Genomic DNA, 17,039 nt, shown 5'->3' with positions numbered 1-17,039 from the left:
ATGATAATTTTTGCCTGGACTATGTAGGAGATTAATTTAAATTTGGCTACTGGAGACTTGTGGTTTAATCATTCTCCAAGTTTTTCTGTGTCTTTACCTCTATCTGACACTTTTGCTTAGACTGAAGGGAATTTTGGTGGTCCCCCCAACCCCATCATTTCCTTAAATAGTTTTACTTAAAAAACTAAACCAAAAAACAAGAAAACTTCGATTCTTCGCTAAAACAAAACAAAACAAAAACCAAAATACAAAAAACCCAAAACAACCCTACTTGCTTCCTGTTTAATTGCAACACATTTAAAAAACGCACTACTGTGCTGGCTAGCAATCTAAGTTAAAGTAAAACTTCTGAAGGGGCCAAGGTCTGAAGTTCGCACATTCTTGTGAGGTCTGTTCGGTCTCCGCCAAGGGAGACCCCATTATACAGAGCTCTACCAATCACGTACATTTCCTTTTGAGTCTCATGAATGAGGAAAAAGAAGTTCAAGTGAGGGAAAATGGGTTCAAATGAAGGTCAGATACCCAAGTTTTCTGGCTACTGTGTCGCTGGGGTGGAAAAAGTGGGGAAAAGGTAACCAGATGTAGGTGGCCCCAGGAGGTTGCTCGATTCCAACCAACCCTGTTAGTCTCGGCAGGGAAAAAAAAAAAAAAAACAAAAAAAACCCAAAAGGATTGCCTTTAGACCCATCCACTGACGCGGCGAGGGCCTACTGTGTGCCAGGTGCTGGGGACACAAAGACAACTACGGGACGCTTGTGTTCTAGATGCTTCTTACGTAGCACGACCGTCTTCGCCCTGGAGGCACTCGCGGTCCACGTTCGAGGTGGCATCAGGTGGGGGTAAACACGGGCTCGCCCAGCGGTTAGAGGACGCCGAAGGATCACTGGGGGGCGGGAGAAAACGTTCCCCTCCCGTCCTCTAAACTAGGCCTGCCCTGAGGGCGAACACAGACACGCCCTCCCGAAGGGCAGACCCGCCTCGGCGAGGGCGGATCTGGGCAGGGCCGGCCGCCGGGCCCTCACCCGACCCCGGCGAACTCGGCCCAGCGCGGCGCCCGCTCCTCACGTGTCCCTCCCGGCCTCGGGGTCGTCTCACGTTCTGCTTCCGTCCGACCCTTCCGACTTCCGGTAAAGAGTCCCCGTGCCGCACCACCGCGCCCACCCGGCATCGCCACGCGGCGCCTCTTGCGTGGCAGACCCCCGATGCGCTCGGCGGCCGCAGCTCCTCGGGGCCCCGCGGCGGCCATCGAACCACGCCGCTTCGCCGCGGCCAGGTGGCCCGGGCGGCGCTCGCTCCCGCGGCCGGCGCGGCGGGGCGGGCGGGGCGGCGACGGCGGCGGCGCGGCTCCGGGCCCGTATCCCTCCGCCGCCCCTCCCCCGCCCGGCCCCGGCCCCCCTCCCTCCGGGCAGCGCTCGCCTCCCTCCGCCTCAGACTGTTTTGGTAGCAACGGCAACGGCGGCGGCGCGTCCCTGCCCGGCTCCCGGAGGCTCCTCGGTTTCGGCGGGCCTCCCCGCCCTTTCGTCGTCCTCCTTCTCCCCCTCGCCGGCCCGGGCGCCCCCCCGGCCGCGCCATCCCGCGCCTCCCCGCTCGGCGCCCGCGCGTCCCCGCCGCGCTCCGGCGTCTCCTCGGCGCGCCCGGCTCCCGGCTGTCCCCGCCCGGCGTGCGGGTCGGTGTATGGGCCCCTCACCATGTCGCTGAAGCCTCAGCAACAGCAGCAGCAGCAGCCGCCGCAGCAGCCGCAGCCGCCGTCCGCGGCCGCCAGTGCTCGTAAGCCCGGCGGCAGCGGCGGCCTTCTCACGTCGCCCGCCGCCGCGCCGCCGCCGTCCTCGGTCTCGTCCTCCTCGGCAGTGGCTTCCTCCTCGGCGGCGGCGGCGGCGGCGGCGAGCGCAGGCGGCGGGCGGCCCGGCCTGGGCAGGTGGGTGTCGCGCCCCAGCCCCCCTCCGCTCCGGGCCTGCACGAGCCCGGGCCTCGCGTCCCCTCCCCCGCGGCCCACTCGGTCGTCCCCGCCCCGCGGCCGGCCGGCTTGGTGGGGTGGGTTGGGGGCCCGCAGTGGGGGGGGGACTCCCCACTCCCCTCCAGAGCCCGGGGGTTTGGGGTGGGGGGTGCTACGGGATCTCTCTGGGAATGTCAGGTCGTGTCCAGCCTCCTGCAACATCCCCACCCCCTCCCCCAAACGGTCAAGATGGAAGGACTGGGCAGCCTCCCCCTCTCCGTTGGAGTGTTCGGGAGGGATTCACAGGTCTCACCGATTGTCAGCTCCCGTTCCTCCTCTAACCCCAACATGGAGGGGATGTTTGGGCAGCGCCCTCACCCCTCGTTTAAATATTAACCTGGAATGGTCTTTAGGTTTTGGTTCAGTCTCCCGAAACTTGCCAACTCCCCTTTTGGGGAATAACGAGGGAGGGGGAAAGTTAGGGCAGCGTCCCCCCTGTCCGTTAAAGGGGCAGCCGCCGGGCTCATCTGGAATCCTTGGGGGTCCGTCCAGTGTCCGTAACCACCCGATTCCCCTGCCCTGGGAAGGATCGAAGAACGGGATTGCGGTGGCTCCCCACTTAAATGAGGCGGCGGCGGCGGCGGCGGGGGCTCCGGAACTCCTGGAATCGTCAGGCTCTGTGCAGTCTCCCGCAGCGTTCCGCCCTCCCCCACCTGAGGAAGGGGTGGGGAGTGCCCGGCCCCCTCCCGGCCTCCCTCCTTCCCCCGCAAGGCCTGTCCGCCGCGGGTGGTGGCCGATCCGCATTGCTGTTCCGAGGCCGCGGAGGAGAAGGCGCCTCTGAATCGTGGTGGGCAAGGGCCGGACCCAGGCGTGCGTCAGAAGTCCAGGCTAGAGCGGGGACGCAGAGGGATGGTGGTGGCAAGGAGCGGGCACGCTGCGCATTTTCCCCAACCCCCGCCCCAGTTTTTAAAATTTCAAGGGGGGGTGGGGTTCCTGAAGGCAGAGATGCAGGTGTTTGCGTCGTTTCCTTTCCCCCCATAAACCTAGGTTTCTGGTGGGGATTGGGGGCCCTGTGTTGCCTCAGCTAACCGAGTCTGATTCTGGAGGGTGTGTTTGTGCGGGAAGGCCTGTTGGGGGTGTGTGTTTGTGTGTGGGGGGGTGGTTGTCAGTTCGTATTTCACGAACTAAGAAAATGCTTAGTGTTCAAACGGGGCAGCAAATGTCAATAGACTCCATTCCATTGTGGCCAGTGTCCTTAACTTGGGGAGTGCCGGCAGAACTCACCAAGGGCACGCAAGTCCGTTTCTCCTGTGCCCCGAGCCCATCCGTGTTGCCTGCACTGCCTTGCCTCCCTTAGGCCTAGGCGGGGTTGGCAGAGTCAATGACGAGGGTCTTCCTGAAATAGACATCCTGGGCTTTAGAAGGTGGGATAAGGAGATTTTTCTATTTTTACTTTTTCATGCAGTGAGGTTTTTTTTTTTTTTGAAAACAGGTTTTCAGCAGTCTATTTCCAAAGAATCTTCATTTGTGGCAAGAGAAGTTATCGGTCAAGGTAGATCAGAGCTGATTTTTAAGGAATTCTGCTGCTTTCAAGGGGGAAGGGCGAACATTGTGGTTTTTTGTTTTTGTTTTTGTTTTTGTTTTTGTTTTTTTTACTTCTACCCTACCTCCCCTCCACGGTTGCCCCTTCTCTGAACCACCCACAAATGTTAACCTTGCTCAACTAGTTCAGATAAACTGCTTATTTTCCCAGCTTTTTATATTTAGGATTCTGTAACTTCAGTATCCCTTTTTCAGTGCCATCCAGTGAAAAAAGGAAAGATTTTGTACATAATTTTTATAGAAAAGGATCCACGTTTTTTTCTTCTTAGGTATCAGAAATTTGGCAGATATATCCAACTTGTTCAAATAAAAATTAAAACTTGGGCTTTTAAGTTGCATTGGCTCTCCTTAGGCTTAAAAATTAGAGTAAACAATTTGTTCCAGACTGGCTTGAGTGATCAAAAATATTTGGGATGTTTTAGTACCAAAGATCTTTTTCTGTTCTTTGAAGCTTTATAAACATTTAACGTTAATTTAAATTTTTCCTTGCTTTAGGTTCTTTTCTTTGAGACATAAACTCTGGCCCTTATTCTTTTTGATAGATATGTGAAGTTCTGTTTATTGGATTCGTATAACGTATACTTTTATTTTTCTGTAGATTTTTAATGTACCTGAGAATTCCTTTGGATTTTGAACCCCTGCTCCTGGGTTCTTTGTAAACTGGTTACAATTTCTAGAGCTTCCTGTCTCCTCACATATGTTGGTGTGCATCAGCAATTAAAATAAGTTTCTGGGGCTAAGGGTAAAGAAAGAAAATGCAGCATCGGTTTTGATGTGTTTAGAGTAGTAAAATATTCTTGAAAGTCTAGAAATTCACCTGTCTTCTGTAACATTTCATCATGTTTGACTTTTTTTTTTTAATAGTGGATTTTCATGGCTTTTAAAAACTTATTCTGCCTTAAATTATCGCATATGTTTTAGAAGGTGGCTGTTTTCTCTATGAACAACATACCCATAATATTAAAGTCTGTTAATCCAATTTTTATTTTTGCCTTTTACCTTTTCTTTTTTATGTGTATGTTATTTTGTGGTTATTTTTTCTTTTTCTTTTTTAGCATTGTATTACAATTTTTTTAAGGTTTTTTGGTTAATCATTCTTCTATTATTGGGGTTTAGGCTTACACATCTTTACTATTGTAGATAGTGGTGCAGTAAACATCTTTATACTAATAGCTTTTGGTTTTAGTCTAATTATTGCTTTAGAGAAAGTTCCCAGGAGTGGTTTTACTAGGTCAAAGGGCTTCAAGATTTTTATGTTCTTGCTAGCTGTGCCATATTACTCTTTAGAAGACTTGTATTAGTTTCCATTGCCAAGAAGGTGGCTTTTCTATAGAATGGTTCCTTTGTCAAACACTGTGGGGGATTTTTAAGGGAAAAGTTGTACTTACTGTCAAGTGAATACATTATTAAGTGCTTTTGTTAGCTACCTGATTATTTATACTTTGAGTTTGATTTTGGTTTCTCTGAGGACTTAATGAAATAATATAAGGGAAGATGCTTTGAAAACAGTAACTGTTAACACTAATGAGGATACATGGTTTAACTATTGTGCTCATACTTTTACTAAGTAGAGTAATGAAAGTCCTGAGAAACTTGCTCTGAAGCTTGTTATTAATCTCCCTCATTCATCTAAAAGTATTTTTTGGGATCCCTGGGTGGCGCAGCAGTTTGGCGCCTGCCTTTGGCCCAGGGCGTGATCCTGGAGACCCGGGATCGAGTCCCACGTCGGGCTCCCGGTGCATGGAGCCTGCTTCTCCCTCTGCCTATGTCTCTGATTCTCTCTCTCTCTCTGTGTGACTATCATAAATAAATTAAAAAAAAAAATTAAAAATAAAAGTATTTTTTATTAGCCTGTGTTAGCCTGTGACCAAGTTATTTTTGTTAACTTTCATATAATTTCATGGCATTGTTGGGAATTATCGCTGGTTAACCCATATCTCTTCCCCTACCACGTTCCCTTCCCTATTTAAAGAAATAATGGGTCTACCCAATTCTTTTACCTGTTGTTAATCCTAAGTAATACATTAGAATTTTTTTGGATGCAGGATTTTTAAAACTTTTTCATTTATTTTATTTTTATTTTTTGAGAGAGAGAGAGAGCAAGAGAGTTTGATATGGGGCTCCATCCCAAGACCCTGGGATCATGTGCCCATCTGAAGGCAGATGCTTAACCAACTGAGCCACTCAGGCGCCCCTGGATGCAGCATTAAATGTGAATAAAAACTTCTTATTTTAGTCATTTTCAGCTTAGTACTTCTCTTCTTTCTCTTAAGGCATTCATTGCAACTTGGAAATTCTGTTGCAATTTAGTATAAGTTTCATTACGTTTTCACTTAAATGTGAGACATTCATTTCTTTAAGTATCTTCTAGAAAAGCCTAAAACATCGACATCATTGAACACATAAATTTATTGAAAATCTGTGTACAGGCAGTTACAAGGGCTTGGGACATACCAATAAATAAAGATAGCTGCTCTCCTGGTATTTCCATTCTAACATGATGAGCTAGACAATAAACAAGACCTTAAATTAGCCAACTATATATAATATTAGGTAGGAGCTGTGGGATTAGAGGAGAGCAGATTAAGGGTATAATATGGGGAATGTGGGGGAAGGGAGTGGGTTACAATTTTAAATGGGTTGGGGAGGCTTCTTTGAGAGGTAACATTTGAGCAAAGTTTTGTTGGTGAGATTGTTAGTCATTTGCTTTTTCTTTACACTAATGAGTCATACGGCCCCATTTGTAGTTTATAAGGTTTAAACTTGTATCATCTATAATTTTTTTATGTGGGTATTGATGATAATATTTGCAGTCGGACCAAAAAAATTAATTGATGTTGAGGTCATCAGAAGTAAGCTGTAGATGACTATTAAAAAAGATACATTTTTGTTTTTCTATTGAGCTTACATATTTTTACCTAATTGAATTAATTTTCATCCTAAGTACCTAGAGAAAATACACTTCTTTTTTTTAAAGATTTTATTTATTCATGACAGACACAGAGAGAGAGAGAGAAGCAGAGACACACAGGCAGAGGGAGAAGCAGGCTCCATGCAGGGAGCCTGACGTTGGACTTGATCCCATGTCTCCAGGATCACACCCTGGGCTGCAGGCTGCACTAAACCGCTGCGCCACTGGGACTGCCCAGAAAATACACTTCTTAAGATGGGGCAAAAACCTACATCGAATCTTTGTCAAAAAAAGTAATCCTGTAGTTGTTTAAGGATTTTGTATTTTGAGAAGTCAAAAACGTTCATGGTGTCAGTCATGGTGTTCCTTTTTTGGTGAAATGTAAGTTTGTATTTTCCGAGTCTAATTAGAGTTAAAATTTTACAAATTTTATGCAGGGGAAGTTATATCATAGCTACTTAATAGCCATATGTTTCAACTTAAGGGAAGATCTATTTTTTTCTTTTTCCCCCTGTGTAAGCGACAGCTGTGTTAGAATTTACTTTCACCATGGGAAAGTGTGTTTCTATCCCTTGAAAAGGATTTTAAATTTTTAGAAGATTTTTTTCCTGGAATTGTAATTTTCTGTTTTGGATAGATAGTGATTGCATTTTGATATATAAAAAGTTGAGCCTGAACAAAATCCTGTTTTTGTAGCTATTTCAAATGATTGTGACAACTTCAGCTGCAATATAAATAGCTTATTAACAGGCCTACCTGTTACTGTTGGTTTTTAAGTGAAAGTACTTGTTTTTGCTTTTGAAGCACATCTGGGTCATCTATGACTGTTAACACACCACAGTTTTAAGAGGTCAATACAGTGGTCTTTTTTCATGTTGTAGCAAGAGTGTTACTAAAATAAAAGTAGGATGCTCTTTCCTCTTGAGGTCTTTTTGCCTGCTTAGATGTTAGACCTCAAAAATAGAGATGTTTTTATCAGGAAATTTACTCAACAGTGAATGTGAAGCTGGTATCAAGCCTTTGAAAGGTTGTAGCATCTAAATCTTCAATTTGTAATTAGGCACTTTGAACGCATAACCTTTGTTAGCATTACCTATGATTGGAAGTAGGTTGAACTGTATCTTAATGTGTTTTTTGATATCCTCGAAGTATATTTTCTACTCAAAAAGACTTTATTCTACTTTTGAAGATAAATGTTCTACGTAGAATAGTAGTAGTCTCCATTGAGGTGCTTGCCAAACAAAGCAGATTTGTAATTTTGTAGGCAGTGGTGTCATAAACCACTTTTCTGTTATTTAAAACACCAATTAATTCAAGAGATTTTTATGTCTCATATATATAACATATATATAAAATTTTGGACGCTGTGACATGAAAATATGTATAGAACATGGTTGTGGAACTTCAGCGGATCTTAAGCAGCCTGTAGTATAATGGAGATGAGAGATGTACTTGAGCCGGTGTCCAGAACAAATTTATTTATTTTATTTCATTTTTAACCTTTCTTATTTTTGTGAGTATAATTGACAAATAATGTTACATTAGTTTGAGGTAAACAAGCTAGGGATTGGACAAGTTTATGCATTATGCTACGTTTACCACAAGTATAGCTGTCACCTGTCCCATTACATCATTATTAAAATATCTTGACTTTTCCTTATGCTCTGCTTTTTATTCTTGTGACTGATTTTATCTCCCTCTTCCCTTCACCCATTTTGCTCCCCACCTCTGCAACTACCACTTTTTTGTATTTATAGTTCTGATTATGCTTTTTGTTCATTTTTTTAAAGATTTCATGTTAAGAGTGGAATCATATGGTATTTGTCTTTCTTAGTCTGACTTATTTTCACTTAGTATAATACCCTCTACACCCATCCATGTTGACTCAACAGATTTATTCTTGAAATTAATAAACAGTCTTTGTACAGGTACTGCCTCATTTATATATGAAAATTCTCTTATAATTTGAAAAACCCTAAGTCTTAAATACTCATTTTAGAAAAGAGTGCAGAGAATCAGAAAAACAAAACCCAGTCTCCTTTAAAATCATCCACAGTCTTTCCTTGGAGATAACTATTGTTGGAAGTATGGAGCTCATCTTTTCAGACTTTTTGTGAACATATATAGAAGAAACAAAATGGAATCATATAGTACATACTGTTTTGGCTTCAAAAGCATCCATTATCTTTTAAACTGTTTTCCCCCTAGGGGCACCTGGGTGGCTCAGTCAGTTGGGCTTCTGCCTTTGGCTTAGGTTATGGGGGTGGGGGTGGTGGTGGTGTCCTGGGATAGAGTGTGCATCTGGTTCCCTGCTCGGCAGGGAGTCTGCTTCTCCCTCTCTCTTTGCCTCTCCCCCTGGCTTGTGCTCTGTATCTTGCTCATTCTCTCTCCCAAATAAATGAATAAAATCATTATAAAAAAAAATCTCCCCCCCCCCCCCCCCCCCGTAAACTGTAGAAAGGGCAGGAAAAAATAACAGAAAATCTTATCTTAAAATTCAAGGAAAAAAACCTTAAGCTTTGAGAAGTTAGGGGACGTTCTGAAAGCAACTTATTTGTAGAATTTTATTCTTTAAATAAACACAGACATAGACATAAACAAGGTTATGCTTTATTTTAGAGACTACAACCACCACAGACAGTCCTTGACCTTCAGGGAATCTTTTTGTAACCTTGAAGTTTGCCTCAACTAAGTAGGAGGTCTAGTTCTTTATCTTTTTGGATTATGTATATATGTGGTATGAAATCTACTTAAATGTTAAGTCCTTGGTTTTATTATTTTTAATGGTTTAGTATTGTGATGAATCTGGGGTGGCTTATGAAAATTTGCCACAACTATTAACCATAGATTTTATTTGCTGAAAATTATTTGCAGTTGTTGTCATGTGAAAATCTGAAATTTCTTTTGATTTAAAAATATTCTAATGTAGGTTGCTCATATTGTGAACCTTGAAGTGACTATAAAATAGCAATTTCATGCCATGATTAATAGCTAACTGCATTTTGGGAACTAGATAAAATGGCATTCTATAATGGCTTCTTTGTAAATCCCATCAGTTTGTGGTATGAAACTTGTCTGTGATGCAATTATAAATGAATGTGGCTTATTTTTATTAAGCATATAAGAACTTCAGAATGTTGTACTTGAAAGCATTGCTTTGAGAGGCTTTATTTAACAGTTTTGTCTGTGGTCAGATATTTTTGATTACCACTTTATGTTCTTACTGCCTTTTATGAATCATTAAACAGTATTCTTAGTAATCCTGTAAATAGTCAAAATTAATCTAGTTTATAGTTTTAGTTAAAAAAGAAGGAAAAGGCTATTTAAAAAATTTTTTTTATTATTATTATTTTTTTTAAAGTCTAGTTTTGAACCAAATCAAGCATTTTTCTTTTGGGGCTCAAAAATAATTTAAAAAAAAAAAATTTTATTTATTCATGGGAGACACACAGAGAGAGGCAGAGACATAGGGAGAGGGAGAAGCAGGCTCCTTGTGGGGAGCCTGATGTGGGACTCAGCCCAGGATCACGACCTGAGCCATGCAGGTGCCCCCCCCCCCCCCCCCCCCGCCGTGGTTACCTATTTTCATTCCTGAAACACACTTGGTAATTAGGTAGGGAAAAGACCTATGGTTTTTACGCTGAAGCTTGTGCAGTTTACAGAAAGGAAGAGCTCTTCAAGGCCTTTTCAGAGTTTATTTGCTTTTATTTTACACATGATTTTATATAGCTTGTTTTTTAAAAATATTTTATTTGTTTATTCATGAGGGGGGGGCAGAGACATAGGCAGAGGGAGAAGCAGGCTCCTCGCAGAGAGCCCAATGTGGGACTTGATCCCAGGACTCCGGGATCACGCCCTGAGCCAAGGACAGGTACTCAACCACTGAGCCACCCAGGCGTCCCATAACTTGCATTTTATTTATGGATTGCCAGAAATAGAAAAGTAGAACTTTATTTTAATTAATTTAATTTATTTTTTTAAAGATTTGGTTAATTTATTTATTTGAGAAAAAGAGTGTGAGAGGAGGGAGAAGCTGAGCGAGAGGGACTAGCATACTCTATGCTGAGTATGAACCCCAACACGGGGCTTGATCTTATGCCTGAGTTTATGACCTGAGCCGAAATCAAGAGTTAGATGCTTAACTGAGCCACCCAGATGCTCCAGAAAGGTAAAACTTTTAGAGGCAAACCTTGACAGCAATGAGAAATAATAATGGTGTCACAGAAAGTTAAGAGAGTGGAGAATTGTCAAAAACAGACACAAGAACTCAAAAGTATACCATTTGACCCTAAGGTTATAGGGTATATACTCAAAAGTATATCGTAAGACCCTAAGGACCTTAGAAGATCCGAGGCATTACTGTTTTATAGAATAATGCAGTTAGTTGATGTGCTCATAATAGTGACTCAACACAAAGGTAAATTGTTTTTCATATTTTTCAAACTGTAGGTCATGACTGCTTAATAAGTTGTAAAAATTACTTTGGTGGACCATGATGAGCATTTTTAGAAAAGTGAAAAACAATAAATACTAGAATGTATTGCATTGTTAGAGGTAAAAATTGTTGTAAAGAACTTTTTAAAAATTATTTATTTTTTAAAGATTTTATTTATTTAATCATGAGAGACACACAGAGAGAGGCAGAGACACAGGCAGAGGGAGAAGCAGGCTCCATGCAGGGAGCCCGATGCGGGACCAATCCCTAGACCCCAGGCTCACGCCCTGAGCCAAAGGTAGACACTCAACTGCTGAGCCACCCAGGTGTCTCACTTTTTTTTTTTTTTTTTAAGATTTTATTTATTTATTCATGAGAGACAGACAGAGGCAGGCTCCCTATAAGGATCCCGATGTGGGACTAGAGCCTAACCCTGGGATTACGCCCTGAGCCTAAGGCAGACATCTGCTCAACTGCTGAGCTACCCAGGTGTCCCAAGAACTGTTTTTGAGTTAACATCTATATACTGTGTTGCCATATAAACTAATGTTTTGTTGTTGTAGTAAATGTCACTGATTTAGACTAGGCACTGAAATGCAGTAAAAGGATTGGGGAAGGGTTTTGCAGTTATGTCTCAGGTAGGGTTTCCAGATTTAGTTAAAAAAAATGTATATGGGATGCCCAGCAGAACTTGAATTTCTGATCAACTAGTTCTGAAGTATAAATATGTCCCAAATTGCATGGGACAAAATTAATCATTTATCTGAAATTCAAATGTAATGGGACATCCTTTTTTAAAAATCTGGTAACCCTAGTCTAGGCTAGAATCAGGGTGCATCCCTTGGTAACTAAAATTTAAGCTCTGAGAGCAGAAACTTGATTTTGTTCACTGCTATGTCCCGGTCTGTTGAAACAGTGATTGGCACTTAGAAAGTGATGAGCTGTTTGAATGATTTTGGCAGGTCACTCATTCTTATGCTCAGTTTCTTTATCTAATAAAGGGAGAAGGGATACAAGGGTGGCTCAGTCGGTTGAATGTTCGACTCTTAGTTTCAGCTCAGGTCATGATTTTGGGGTTCTGGGATTGGGCCCCCATGTGGGCTCTGTGCTGAGCAGGGTGTCTGCTTGTAATTCTTTCTCCTTCTGCCCCTCTCCCAACACAAGTTCGCTTGTGCCTGTGCATGTGCTCTCTTGTGCTCTTTCAAATAATTAAATGTTTTTTTAAAAGAAAATAATATCTTCCTTAAAAAGTGAGGTGCTGAATTTTTATTACATTACATTCTTGGCACATAGTAAGCACTCAGTATTTTAGAATCCTAAGATATGGAGTTGGGCAGTGGCTCTGGTGGAATTTTAGTTTTCATTTTTCTTTAAAGGTGGAGAAACCAAAGCCACAGAGCTTATTTGTCAGAATTCTCTATAGCTGTGTAGCTATCTTCAAAATCTTGTTCCTTTTTCTTCTTAGTATAACATTTTAAAATTTTTCTTTAAAGTCCAGTTAGTTAACATACAATGTAATATTAGTTTCAGGTGTACAATACAGTGATACAAATGTAACATTTCTTAAGATTTGTTTTTAAAATTTGTTGTTTATTCAAGTAATCTAGGAAAAGATTCACCTATCCAAAAAAAAAAAAAAATTCATTTCTGAAGTGTTCCCACTTAGCAAAGGCTCTACTCTACTTTTGCTTTTTTGTTTTTTTGTCACATATGTTTCAAAAGAAAAGGTCCCTTTAGTCCTTCTCTCTCTCTCTCTTTTTTTTTTTTTTTTTTTATAAAAGATTTATTATTTACAGCAAGCGTGGAAGGAGGGGGAAGTGCAGAGGAGAAAAAGTTTCAAGCAGACTGTGTGGAGCTGGATGTGGGGCTTGATTGCATGACCCTGAGATCTGGACCTGAGCCAAAACCAAGAGGGTGCTCAACCGACTGTGGTACCCAGCCACCCCCCACCCCACCCAACTTTAAAGATTTATTTGAGAGAGCATGCATATGAGAGGGGGAGAGGGAGAGCGAGAACCCAAGCAGACTCTGCTCAGAGCCTGGCTGCCTGGCCCGATGTGGGGCTTGATCCAAGAACCCCAAGATCATGATCTAAGCTGAAACCAAGAGTTGGATGCTTAACTGAGTCACATAGGTGCCTCTCTTTAGTTCTTTTAAATGAAGTTTCTCATAGTGTTTCTGCCAGTGTTTCTTCTGTGACTGTCCAGTTCTAATACTAATCCTATGTGGCAAGTAGTTTTCACCGTATATGCCAATTCTGATTGATTGGAGTGTTATGTAGAGGATTCTGAGATTTCATTCGGCCTTAGGGAAGAAATGTGGTTAGAGAAGGAGTTGGGGTGAGTCTTTTTTTTTTTTTTTTAAGATTTTATTTATTTATTCATGAGAGAGAGAGAGAGAGAGAGAGGCAGAGACACAGGCAGAGGGAGAAGCAGGCTCCATGCAGGGAGCCCGATGTGGGACTCGATCCTGGGTCTCCAGGATCCAGCCCTGGGCTGAAGGTGGCGCTAAACCGCTGAGCCACCCGGGCTGCCCGGGGTGAGTCTTTATACAATGGGCACCAGAGGTTATCTGCTGATGGTAGCTTAGCAAGCATCCCAGTTTCCATGTCCAGATACTTCTTCATACTCCATAGCCATTGGAATCTCCCCCAAACATTTTTCACTTTCTTCTCTTCTCTTCTCTTCTCTTCTCTTCTCTTCTCTTCTCTTCTCTTCTCTTCTCTTCTCTTTTCTCTTTTCTCTTTTCTCTTTTCTCTTTTCTCTTTTCTCTTTTCTCTTTTCTCTTTTCTCTTTTCTCTTCTTCTTTTTAGATTTTATTTATTTACTTATGACAGACACACACAGAGAGAGGCAGAGACACAGGCAGAGGGAGAAACAGGCCCCATGCAGGGAGCCTGACGTGGGACTTGATCCCAGGACTCCAGGATCATGCCCCGGGCTGAAGGTGGTGCTAAACCGCTAGGCCATTGGGGCTGCCCCCAAACATTTTTCATTATGTCCCCTTTCTACTGAGAAACTTTTAGTGGCTCTCCTTACTAGTAGAATCAAATCCAGACTATTTGGCCTGAGAGCAAAGTCCCTCTGCAGACTGTGTACACTGTATTTATTCTCTAGCATAAATCAAATTATGCCAGTGTAGTCCTCTCATCCTCCTTAATGGCTTAGCCCAGATCTTCTCTTGCAGTATCTCACCTTATTTATTTTGGGAAAATGTGGTTTCTTGTCTGTGCTGCTGTCGCTTTTGACAGGTATCATTCCTGTGGTATTGAATGCATACTGCCTTGTATTATAAGTGCAGCCACTCCTCCTCTTAAAAACTTTCTCCTTAGAATGAACTTAGGAGCAAAGCTACTCGCCAGAATGAAAGTGGGTTAACTCTACCAATAGATGGCTTTGTTGTTTATGATCATTTCATATTCAACCATCCCTGTTGTTTGTAAATTCTCTGTTTAAACTTAGTTTATTATTTTTCTTAAGCTGTCATTCTCAAGTGCAGCAGTAGTATTGACAGTGCAAGCCAGAAGAAAACATTTATTTGTGGTAGAAATGAGGGATTGGGACACCTGGCTGGCTCTGTCAGCAGAGCATGTGACTCTTGATGTTGGGGTTGTGAGTTCAAGCCCCACATTGGGTGTAGGGATTACTTAATTACACTTAAAGAAATGAGAGAGTAAACATTAGAGTAGTAGGAAAAAGATGGCTGTGATCAAAATGAATTATTCTGAAAGACAGAGAACGAAAAGTACCATGTTTAGTCAGTAATAATCAGCCAAAGATAAGAGAATTAATGAATGAAATGGAAAAACTTGGAAGTTCAAAGCTAACGGTGGTAATTTGGAAGAAGGCTAAGGTAATTAAAGGTTCAGCTGCTGCTGAAACTTGTGTCAGGACTCAAACATAGTGCCCAGGTTCACTGTCATGGAGTACAGGGTCTCAGGTGGCTCCCATAACACTGGAGAAGGTTTTTCAGAGAAGGTTGTCTTTTGGAAAGGATACCCAGTAAAATGTTCATATACTGGATCTGTATGCTCAGAACCTCTTCCTGTCTAAACATGTGGATAATTCACAAGAGACTTTTAAAAAATGTATTGCTCAGTGTACTGTGATTTAGCTCAGATTGCTAGTTATTCCTTATAGTGGTAGATTGTATCTTAGATATATTAAAATATGATTTACGTAAAGTTCACCCTTTTTTTTAAAAAAAATTATTTATTTATTTTTATTGATAGTCACACACACAGAGAGAGAGAGAGGCAGAGATATAGGCAGAGGGAGAAGCAGGCTCCATGCACCGGGAGCCCGACGTGGGATTCGATCCCGGGTCTCCAGGACCGCACCCTGGGCCAAAGGCAGGTGCTAAACCACTGCACCACCCAGGGATCCCCAAGTTCACCCTTTTTATTGTATAGCTCTTTTTTTAAAAAAAACTGATTTTTTTTTTGGTGATGTATTTAATTGAGAGAGAGAGAGCATGAGCAGGGGGAGGAAGAAGAGGGCCAGGACAGCAGACTCCCTGCTGAGTGGGAAGCCTGATTGGGAGGCACGGGGTGGGGGGGGGGTGCGCTCAATCTCAGGACCCTGGGACCATGACCTGAACCAGAGTCAGATGCTTAACCAACTGAGCCACCCAGGCAGCCCTAGTGTATAGCTCTTGAATTTTCACAGACATAAAGTTTCCTTTTGCCTCTTACCAATCCTCTTCCTCTAATCCTGGCAATTACTGATCTTTTTCCTGTCATCATAGTTTTCGTCTTTTTTAGAATGTCCTATAAATGGAATCATATGCTGCCTTTTGTGATTGGCTTTTCTCATATAGCATTATACGTTGAGATTCATTTGTGTTACTGCATGTTATAGTAGTTTCTTCTCCATAGTTCATCAAGTTGACGGACTTGAAGTTGTTGGACAGTTAGTTGTTTGCAGTTACTGGCTATTATGAATAAAGCTGCTATGAATATTTGTGTACAGATTTTGTGTGGTCATGATGATTTCATTTCTCTTGGTTAAGTACATAGATACAGGATTGTTAAGTTGTATGACAAGTGTTCATTCAGTTTTAAAAGTAATTGCCAAGCTGTTAAAGTCCTGTCCTATTTTGTATTTCCCCCTCAGCTGTGTATGAGATTTATTAATTGCTCTAATTCCTTGGCAACAATTGGTATGTTAATCTTTAATTTCAGCCATTCTAGTAGTATTTCATTGTTTGAATTTACATTTCCTTAAGGCCTGGTGATACTGAACTTCTTTTCACATGCTTGTTTGCCATTTATGTATCATCTTTGGTGAAAAGAAACTATTTGGGCTCTGACTTGTTTGGAACTAGAAGAGCTTCTGTATTTTCATTGCCTTCTAGGTTTAGAGCATCTTAAGGACAGGGACAAATGCCTTGTACAACTTAGCATACTTGATAAGTGGTAAAAAAATTTTTTTTTAAGATTTATTTATTCATGAGACAGAGAGAGAGAGAGAGAGAGAGAGAGGCAGAGACCTAGGCAGAGGGAGAAGCAGGCTCCATGCAGGAAGCTGGATGCGGGACTTGATCCTGGGACTCTGGGATCATGCCCTGAGCCAAAGGCAGATTCCCAGCTGCTAAGCCACTCAGGTGTCCCAGTGATAAATTCTTTATTGACTATATGAGCCTAGGTTTCATTGTTAGGCCGATGAGTTTACTCTGTCAAGGAAAAACTGTCATCTCAAAAAGGAACATGGTGTTTGTTTTATAGGCATACCATAGTTAAATTTTTTTCTAAAGATTTTATTTATTTGATAGAGATAGAGAATAAGTAGGGGGAGAAGGAGGCTCCCGGCTGATCAGGGAACCTGATGCGGGACTTGATCCCAGGACCCCAAGATCATGACCTGAACTGAAGGCAGATGTCCAACTGACTGAGACACCCAGGTGCCCTAGTTAAACTATTCTTTTGAATATCTCCTGTTTGCCAGGCCCTGGGGATACTATAGTAATCAAGCCAGGTGAGGTCTCTCCCTTCCAGGAGCCCACCTCCTCGTTGGGGAGACAAAGCAGCAAGTTCAAACCACCTCCTTGTGATATTTTTGAGTTGCTAATCCTAGATTCTTTCTTATAAGATATTGGAAAGAAATCTTTTATTTTTAAATTTTTTTAAAGATTTATGAGAGATACACACAGAGAGAGGC

At 42.6% G+C, this 17,039-nt stretch overlaps 1 protein-coding gene across 8 annotated transcripts in view; it reads left to right on the top strand.

Moving 5' to 3' along the window:
• Positions 1 to 1,037: 1,037 nt before the first annotated feature.
• Positions 1,038 to 17,039, top strand: part of ATXN2 (ataxin 2) — a 116,312-nt gene continuing 100,310 nt past the window's right edge. For 2 of the 8 annotated variants that reach the window (XM_077875650.1, XM_077875649.1), the window contains exon 1: positions 3,426 to 3,485. Coding sequence is in view for 1 of the 8 variants with exons in the window: in XM_077875644.1 (XP_077731770.1) it covers positions 1,689 to 1,915 (227 nt within the window). In the remaining 7 variants the exon portion in view is untranslated. Of the gene's footprint in view, positions 1,128 to 1,621; positions 1,916 to 3,425; positions 3,486 to 17,039 lie in introns of those variants that run through there. The other 6 variants (XM_077875647.1, XM_077875646.1, XM_077875652.1 and 3 more) reach the window with 5 other exon arrangements.

The sequence above is a fragment of the Canis aureus genome, chromosome 27 (genome assembly GCF_053574225.1).
Source record: "Canis aureus isolate CA01 chromosome 27, VMU_Caureus_v.1.0, whole genome shotgun sequence".
Classification (NCBI taxonomy): Eukaryota; Metazoa; Chordata; class Mammalia; order Carnivora; family Canidae; genus Canis; species Canis aureus.
This window is presented reverse-complemented; position numbering and strand designations above follow the sequence as displayed.